Raw genomic sequence first — 10162 nt, forward strand, 5'->3', positions numbered from 1 at the left:
TCCAGTCAGACAATCTTCCATGTAGTAGTATAGCCATTAAACCTTCATATGAAAGTATTACACCATAGAAAGTTCCCAAGAAAGTTAATTGCCACTAACTGGTCATACATACATTTACATAAACACACATACATGCATATATATATATATATATATATATATATATATATATATATATATATATATATATGTATATATATATATATATATATATATGTATGTATATGTGTGTGTGTATATATATATATATATATATAAATCAGAACTCCATTTGGATATATATATATATATATATATATATATATATATATATCCATCCATCCATCCATCCATTATCTAAGCCGCTTCTCCGTCAGGGTCGCGGGGGGATGCCGGAGCCTATCCCAGCAGTCTATATATATATATATATATATATATATATATATATATATATATATATATATATATATATATATGACTCCAAGTGGAGTAGTGATTATATATGATATATATGATTATATATGATCATCCAAATGGATGATTTATATATATATATATGTGTGTGTGTGTGTGTGTGTGTGTGTGTGTGTGTGTGTGTGTGTGTGTGTGTGTATTTATGGGTATGTCTGTGTGTGTGCGCGCGCCCCTGTGTGCCTGTGTGTGCTACGATGTCAAAGCCCTGTGTTAATTACTATAATGTGCGGAAAGTAGTTCCAGCCTGATACGCGTCATCACGCGGGGGTGTGGCTGAACGTGTCCCCTATAAATACGCGCGGTTGTCAAACAGTAAAGTTTCCCCAGGCTGCCTCAGAGTGGATGGAATAAGAAGCAGTGCGTGTATCAGCAGATGCCCATTTTAACGTTATTTCACTCCGTGCGCTCAATTTCGCATGTTAAAAGCCCCGATTTCCCCAGCGCCAGAACAGCTGTCCGACTCGCACTTCATTCATAGGAGTCCTGCTCGTGGGATAATAAGAAAAACGCTTGCTGTGAGTAACCTCATCTCTCGCCTTCAGATTAATTCCGTTATATAACATTTATTGTATCGTTCGTTTGATATCTTTCTCGTCTTCGCATTAGATACACGATGCTGCGCTGTCTTCGGTGTCCTCTTACTGCTGGTTTTAGCACTGAATGAGTCAAGAGCTCTAGCTGTCTGTCGTCCATTTTAGAGGTTGGTGTGTAGTTAGTGCCACCTCAACTTGCTTAATGAAAAGCTCTCTACCGATCATGTTGGAACCTGGATGCTGTATGTTTAGGTTTTTGCTCAGATTGCAGTACTTGTGCTTTCTAGTCGATGTTATTCTAGGCATGTGGGGCTGAAACACTTCAAATACAAACTGCACGTATGTTTTCGCCTTTTCAGCTGTTCAGCAAAGCTACCACTGTACTGCGATTAGGTGCTGTTGGTCAGCTGCGTTTAGATGGTGTTTTTTTTCTTAAAGTGCTGGAAAAGTCGGCGAAACGCTACCGTGTCTTTATTTAGCGATACTGCTCACTGTCCCATATTAAAATCCGATAAATAACTGTGGTTCGTTATTACTTAATTTTTCTAGTTCCTGTTGTCCCCTTTCAACTATCGATCCTGGTGAGAGATTCTAAGCACACCCCCTCACCAGCACGGAGACGTACAGTGAAACTTATTCTGTGGGGATACTGTTTATTGTGGCTTCATCTTCAAATAGTCACATTGTCTGTGTTATAAGTTAGATCTTGCTAGAGGTGGAGGATACGCATGCCTTTGTCCTGTCCAAACAATGCTGCTGTAAACAAAACAAGCCCTGGACTCAAACTACAGGCCCCCCACAGTGTGTCTGAATTTACATTAAGGGGGGAAAGGGTGGAATACGTTTAGTCTACTGAGATCAAAATCTTTAATCTGAAGGGGGGGCAAACCACGTCACTGAAGTGTGAAGTTTGTTGTCCTTGATTCACGTTTGAAAGTCGAGGGATTAAGTGGTCGACACTGCAGGTCACTGCTTTAAACCTATCTTCGTGTATGTGCGTTGACACTGCAGCTTTGCATTGTGTGACATTGAGTGACATTGAATGTTTTCAGAAAAGCTCTCGCCTCCATCGTGTTAATTTATTTCACTAGACTAACAGCCTTGCATCATAAGCACCAACAACTCCGCTTTAAATAAGAGGTCATTAACTTTGTTGGAAATATTAAGAGCCTAAGCAAGACATGCAATCAGCCGTTTGTTATTGTTAGCGAGCCAAATCGCTAACGGCTCATTTCGACAGCTTTTCGTCCCTTTCCGTTTGTCCGATCGGTTTAACATAAACGTTTCCACAAACAATAACTAATGATCCAAGTCTCAAAATTAACCTGCCATTAAAACCATTAAGGCTAGTTAATTAGTCGCTATAGCAACCTGCCGAATTAACGTTAGCCTGCTAGCTAGCAAAGTCGAGCATCTCGTCGACTTTGAGCGGATGATTCCTGCTTTATGTTACATACCAAAACGTGACGGCCACTAACGGCGCTGGGGGCTGTGTAGCTGAACACTAACACCGACCACCGATGAAGATTCGTACGTTAAAACGGAGAGTTTTAGGACGTTATCTAGAGTTCACTGTACTGTTTTGATGAAGCGGCGGAGGCGGACCACGCGATTGCTACGTCAAACTGCAGTGCATTATGGGAATTTGTGTTTTTAGTAGTTTTTTGCGCACCGGCCATTTTAAGCCAGAGCCAAGTCCGCTGTCAGGATCAAATGTAAAGGGGGTTCCACCGATTTTTCAAAGTTACGTAATAATTCAGTGCTTGAGATGGGAAGTCGTTCAGTGGTGTGTGAAGTGGTTAATTGCAGGGAAACGTACGGAGTCAGATTTCTTTAGTGGTGGTGATGGGAACCAGGGGTCACGATGTGCAAGTTACAACATAAATATTGCCATTTTACTTACTATTCATAACCACCAGTGCATCTACATATTAAGAATTTTATATGCAATTTTGATGGTCATAAATAAAGACATAAATCAGAAAAATTAAGTGTTAGTGAGATGTTTTGCTGCATGTCTCTCTGCCATGAAAGGACTGAAGTAAATGGACAAAATACATTTTAAGCCAGGTCTTTATCATAAAACCATGTCAGACATCCACTGGTGTATATCTTACAATTTAATGTAATAACTTTGTCAGGGAGCTCTGAGGTGCTTTTTTTAAGACCACTGAACAATTTTGACTTGGCCAGTTTTTCTAGAACAAAGCATTTTACATTAAACCACTGAATGATTGCTTAGACCATGTAATTTTGTAGAATGAGAAATTGATCATTTTCAATTTTAAATAGGAAACACTTAGTGAAGGGCATAAGGCTGCAGTAAATCATACCATTTCATATTTTCAATATTTTAAGTAGGAAATTTTTAAAAAAAGTTAAAGGGAATTTTTTTTTAGATCTGTGTAATTTAATCATTAATGTATAGTCATTGTATTCTGAAGTGAAATGCTTCGCTCTAGAGACTTGGAGTGAGAATTGTTCACAATGGTGGTGATGGGAACAAATTGTCTAGAGCACTTCAAAAGCCAAATCTGTTATTCCATGAAATGGTTACAAATAATGCCTGATATACTGCTTTATTTGATTAGACACAACATTTTAGTGGCCACATTGAAAACAGACCTCTGGTTAAACACCTAGTGTAAATAAAGGGTTTTTTTGGTTTTGTTTTCTAAAACAATGCACAGTATCATATCAGCCTACTGTGAATCATTCAGTGATTGAGTAGTTTAATATTTTAGAAAAACCAGTGAATTCTAACCTTGGCAAGTTTCTCTAGAACAAATAAATTTAGGAGGAAATATCTTTGTCTTGTAAGTACTACAGCAGCCATATGTTTGTTTTTAAAAAATTATACTGAATTTGGGTTTGAGGCTCAGATATAGCTGCCAGCATACCTAAAAACTAAGCACCAATTATGATAATGCACTGCCTATTGATTCCAAATTGCATTTAAAAAATGTTGATACAGAAATGTTTGTTGTATATGGTTTCAGGTCTTATTTTCACAACCAAAGAGTTTGAGTTGAAAGATCCATTTATCACTTTAATTGCACTTCAGATTGCATTTCAAATTACAGCCATCATGTTTGTTAAAGCTCTGAATTGGATTAATTAGATCAGGGAAAACAGTAAATGGGCAGTGCAAAATTGGGAAATGCTGCTCCAGGAACTCACATTAGCAATGAGTTTCCCTTTCTGGTGATCATTGTTCGGAGCTGAACTTTCCCCTCTCAATGCCAGTGTAATCCTGAGCGCTTTAGCTGCTGCAGGCAGGGCCAGATGAAGGATTTGAGATAAGCATGGATTGCTACATCATCCACAGCATCTGCTCAGTCATGCTCCTTTCTCTATGTCCCCCATGTTTGACTTCTGAAAATGAATTTTTCTTGTTCTTTTCAGAGGGATTAAAGAGGGTCATCCAGTCACACTCAGTCCTGTGTGGTCAGAGCCATTTAAGGAGGCATCCTGTGGATTGCATCCAGTCTTCCACTTTGGAGCGGCAAGGCTGCCTGCCAGTTTCAACTCTGCAGTGTCCACACCAAGGGCTGGGCATTTCACTCCTCTAACCAACCTTGGTGAGACATGTTGAGGCTGTAGTAGGCCTTTTGTAGGACATAGCATTGATCTTGAGCCTCTGATCCTCTCTTCAGTCATGCATCTGGAGGTAAAGGTTGCATTGAACTTCATAGTGTCCTACTTGTACAACAAGCTCCCACGACGACGGGCAGACCTGTTTGGGGAGGAGCTGGAGCGCATCCTGGTGTCACGTTTTGAAGGGCACTGGTACCCTGAGGCACCTCTCCGTGGTTCAGCTTTCCGATGCCTGCACCTAGGAGCCCCTAGGGACCCTATAGTGGATCTGGCAGCAAGAAGAAGCGGGTTAGACACAGAAGAAGTCCGTGCCAATGTCCCTCCAGAGCTGAGCATTTGGATTGACCCTTATGAAGTGTCCTATCAGATTGGAGAGAAAGGTGCTGTTAAGGTGCTCTACATGGAGGATCCTCCAGGGTTGGGAGGTGAGGGTGAAATATCAGAGGGTATTGGAGCCATGGCTAAAGGAGATCTGGAGCTGGAGGAAGGGAAGAATTTGGGCTTCAACCCTGAAGCTCAGGTGTTTGTGCCCATTGGTGGCCAGGTGTCTCCAGTCATGCTGGCTTCTCTCTCTAGTTCACCCACTCCACTCTGCCAGGGTCTGTTCAGCTACGCAGGCCCAAGTACACCAACCAATCCTAATGCTCACTCTAACGCTTCCTCCCCTTCTCCACCCAGCACAGGGCTGCCATACCCTCATCCAGCTGCCACACCCAGCTCCCGCCCAGCTCCCCAGCAAATCACCTTCACCACGGCCAGCTTTGCTGCCACCAAGTTCGGGTCCACCAAGATGAAAAAGTGTGGGGGGTCTGGGGTGGTGGGTGGACCTGGCAGTGTTGGTGTTCCTCAGCAGCGAATGCTGAGCCACTCTCCCACTACCATATCTCCCCCAGGGCTGGTGAAGCACAAGCCCATTTCCCTCTCAATGCACTCCCTGGCTGGCCAGGTTTCAAGCCAGCTTTCCCCAAATGCCAAAGAGTTTGTCTACCCCACTGCCCAGGGGTCCCTCTACTTTGACACTGAAGCGCCACCCTTGACCCACACTGGCCCATTCCAAGCACCACCCCCACATCCTGCCCACCCTCATGCATCCTTTGACCCATTCTCCAGCCCACCTCCAGGCCAAGCTGTGGGTGTCATTGGCAGCAGCAGTGGGATTTCCTTCATGGAGAAGCCACCATTTGTGGAGGGTCTTGGTGGGTACAACCTGCAGTATTCCAGCCAAGCCTTCCAGCCTGTAGTGTTGGCCAACTGAGTTGAAGCTATGGAGTGTTAGAGATACTAATACAGAAACACTTTTGAAAACTCTTTTTTCACCAGTTGTTACTAATACAAAAAATGTAAGTTATGACTACTAGGACCACAATTACCAGTGATCCCCCCCCCTCCATTGTTTTCAAGGGTATTTCTTTTGTCCTTATTCAACTTTCTCCTATGCCTGGAGAGTAACCAGCCTCCTACTGCACAGATGTTTTGATGTTTTGCATTGAATGTTATGAGGAAAAGGTCATTTTAGTCAGGTGTTCTTCACCCACATATAGTTCTCTCTGGTAGAGCAGTGTGGGCACTCTAGCATAGCCCCATGCAAAGATTTGGCTCTAGAATGATGCATGCTGTTCATCGTTCTGGTTTGGTTGAAACCAAAGGCTAGGATCTTGCCATGTGGTCTAGTAATGCCATGTCACAGTTGGATTTTTTTTTTTTTTTTTTTTTTTTTTTGTGCCAACACAAGTGTCTTACAATCCTCCTTATACCCCTGTCTCTCCACTCCCTGTGGCTTGTGTTGTTGGTCAGGGCTGTGAATGCACACAGAACACCTGATGTCTGAATTTAGTGGAGTTTTCTCATGGGACTGTATGCTTTTATAAGCTAAATATCGTTGTAGAGGAGTCAAAAGGTGGTAATGCTTTAAAGACTGAATCTGTTCAGGAAGACTGTGTTTTCATATTCCGAAAGCCATAAACATGGTTTGAAGCAGGAGGAAGGCAATGATGTTGACTGTTAATCAGGCTAATCTTTGTCTCTTGCACTTGTGCGCACAGTGTTGGTCAGCAGTGCATGAAGGTGAGAGGGCGGTACTGGGGTGGATGGAATGCAGTATAGCAGAAGGGTTTGTGATAAATGGCTTAGCGTGGCTTTGGGGAGGAGAAGGAGCGAGGACAAAAGGGATGTGTGCGTGTTTTGTGAAAGAATATGGGCAGCTATAACCTTGGCATTATCAAACTGGCAGTAGCTCAAATGGGAGTTGCAAAATGTGACATGAGCTGAGCTCGTCATCCTGTCCTTTACAGTTCCATTTGTAATTGCTAGTCAGCCATAATATGGAATTGGGGGTAAACATTGGCTTGCAACGGGGACTATGAATGTGATTAATCATTAAGTGATTGGTTATCCGTTGCATTTGAATAAGCAGAACAGCCATATTCTAGTCATGAAGGGCCAAGCATGCTACAGTTTTCCAGGTAATTTTTCAACAATCCCAAACATTCCTTTGGATCCCAGGTAGTGTTCTGTTGGGCCAGTTTATGACCCCTCATTCATTCATTCAGCACTTTACCTGTTGAGTTTCTCAATCAGAGAGGGCTATTTCTGTCCTGTCTGATCTTTTAATAGCCAACATTACCAAGTGCAGTAATTTGATAAATCAGAAGATTGGGAGTGAAAACTGCCACACCCAAGCTGAATGTCACATGCCATCTCTAAATCTGTAACTACAAACTCCACAGCAGAAATGCTTGGACCCCTTCACATTGCAACGTGAAAGTCAATTTAATTTAGTGATCCGATTGTTCATTTTGGGTGGGGTCACAATTTGTCATCATTCTGACCGAGGTGAAACGGTGTATTTTTACATTTGTTTGTAATTTATTTAGATTTTTCTATATTTTTCCCTGTTTTTTCAAGAGTTCTCTATGGCATTTGTAAAAGATATACTATGACATGTATATATTTCTTATGTTAAGATATCCTTTATTTAGTTTCTTATGTGCTGAGGTTATTTTTTCAGAAATAACTATAAATGAATATATATGCAAGTTGAAACAAATAAAATGTGTTTAACAAAGTATTGAATGTGTATTTTACCTTGTACAGACATTGTGAACTGAAGACGGGTAAATGTGGGGAGTTCATGATTTTCTTTTGAGCATCCTTTAGGTAGGATTTGAATGTTGACAGTTGGCTGGATTAAGAGGGAGTTTATGACCACTTGTCTGTGCACCCTGAGGGCCGTCTGAATTCTTGAACAGCCTGAGTATGCTTAATATTAAAGCAATCTTCATAATGGTCTACTTTAATTATCAGAATTTTGGCTTTTTTATGGAGCACAGCATGAAGATCTTTTGGGCATTTGCCTGGTCATTGCAGTAAAGCCTTCTAAATGTTGAGCAGAAGCCTCATTTCTGGTTAGCTTGTTCAGGTACTGGCTGGTTGAGCATCACTGTGGCCTGCCGTGAAACCTTTTTAAAGAGCTTCCTTTCCATAGACAGAAACCATATTTTGAGAAATTGGCTCACCACTGACTAATTGAAATCTAAATGGATGGAATTTCTCTCAGCAACTGATCATAAATTTCAATAGAAAGTGGAATTTGCAAACTGCAATACATTAATGCATTTGGCAAACTCAGAGGGGTAGGCCAATGTAGAGTTAGAAGTCTTGCCCAAGGACTCTTATTGGAGATGAACTAATTCTAGTCAGATTTGAAGGGCAATGAAGCCTAAGCTAACAAATGAAATATCAAAGCGGGGTTAAATGGCCACCTTTTGTCTGTATACGGCAAAAACCTGAGATCAGCACTGCGGATTAGAGGAGAAAGCTACTGGAGGTGTTCACTTGGGTCCTGTAAAGTGAGGTCAATCAGTACTGCAGTCCTTTGGGTATGAACATTTCTGTGCTCATACAAGCCTCTTTTCTTTCACCTTTAAAAAAAAAAAAAACCGCCCTTTTTTTTGCATTGTATGAATTTCCTCATGAATGGACCAACAGTAGAGGTCCGAATTTGCTTACAATAAAATGTTGGTGACCTAAAGAGCATTTCCCCCTTCTTCCTTTATGAACTTACCATTTAGAGATATGGAGGAGTCTTAACAGTACATAGTAAGAGATTTAACTTTGCAGGGCTGGCATTTCACCTCACATTTCCACCCGACAGCTTGCACTACCTGTAGACCAGGTGTGTGCCTTCTGTAGGTGAAAATGGGCTGTTTGCATACATGTTACTTTTTTCTCTGTAATGATAGGATGAAGGTTTTTGGAGTGATGTGTGATGGAATCCCGAGAAGAGATTAACCGGACGTGCTGTGAATGTTCTGCTCTGTGTCTGTCGATCATGGTCTGGGCGGTGTGTGGCCTCAATAGACGTCTGCTGATCTGTATTGAGATTTGAATATTTTCTTTTTCTTTCTTTCTACGCAAATGGAGGAAGATGATGGTCTTAGTGGCTTAATCCTTAGTGGGAACAATAACAGAGTTGCATGCTGCGTCAGTTTCTAAGACCAAGGCTGGCTGATGCAATGTTATTATTGCAATAAATTACAGTATGCTTTTTCTGAGCTTAATACAGGTATCAAGTTCTAGAACACTATTCTCCATCCACAAGAAACATGTAGACCAAATGCAGGGAAGAATTCAAAGAGAAATTCAGTGTTAAAGGAAAACTGCCTAGCAACAAGCAGCCGATTGGATGTTAGCCCATTAGCTGTTAGCTTATTTTTTAAGAAACATATTTTTCCTGCTGTTCTGTTACATTATGAATAAAACATTAAGTCTTTTGTACTCGTAGGACAGTTTTTCATCATATTCAGCACTGCTGCTTTGCTGGAGCGTTGTCTGTTCCAACTTGTTAGCAAACCTCAGCAGACTAGCCTAAATACTGTGATGCATGTTGTGTTGTGAAGATGTTTTAGTTTGGCAATACTGCATTTTTTTGCCGTATCGCTCAGCCCTACTTGGGACATTGACTAAAATATACAGATGATGACTGAGGTGTATTCAGAGATCCTCAGCGCTGAATTAGCTTCGTTTTGTAGTTCCTGGTGACTGCTGTTAGGATGGAAAGTTCTGGAGTTCACCCTAAATCAGCACTTTGTGGTTGCAGGCTCAGTAAAAGGAAACTCCTCCATTTATAAAAAAAAAAAAAAAAAAAGTCTGCATAATTAAATGGTTAATGCATCGTCAAAACCATTTAGAGTGGTTTGAAGTAAAACGCTTTGTTCTAGAGAAACCTCCCGAGTCAGCATTGTTTAGTGTTGGTGAGAGAACCGGACGTCAGAAGAGTTTAATGTCTGTAAAAGCTCACAGTGATTACATGAAATGGTTATGAATACATTTCCTGATGTCTGAGAGATTGTTTGATGGTAGTTTTGTGGTCTAAAACAGATTTTAATCAGTTTATTTTAATGAATTCCTTGTGGAAGAATACAAGAAGGGTGTTGAAAGGCAAAATAGTCCTAAAAAGAAAATTGACTTTTGCTTTACCTCAACATTGCATGTAAAAACTGGATGTTCAATGGGGGTTTGGATAGTAGAAAAAACTGGCTATGCTTGTATTGTAGACACTGGGATTTCTGGTTCCTATC

The 10162-nt window shown here is 41.1% G+C and overlaps 1 protein-coding gene across 1 annotated transcript; it reads left to right on the forward strand.

Annotated features, from left to right (window-relative positions):
- Window positions 1-769: 769 nt before the first annotated feature.
- On the forward strand, window positions 770-9780 carry LOC108439118 (protein Tob2). Its single transcript, XM_017717330.2, has 2 exons — window positions 770-968; window positions 4392-9780. The coding sequence occupies exon 2, from the start codon at window positions 4645-4647 to the stop codon at window positions 5836-5838; it is 1194 nt and encodes a 397-aa protein (XP_017572819.1). The 5' UTR covers window positions 770-968; window positions 4392-4644; the 3' UTR covers window positions 5839-9780.
- The last annotated feature ends 382 nt before the right edge of the window (window positions 9781-10162 follow it).

This window comes from Pygocentrus nattereri, chromosome 1, assembly GCF_015220715.1.
Source record: "Pygocentrus nattereri isolate fPygNat1 chromosome 1, fPygNat1.pri, whole genome shotgun sequence".
NCBI lineage: Eukaryota > Metazoa > Chordata > Actinopteri > Characiformes > Serrasalmidae > Pygocentrus > Pygocentrus nattereri.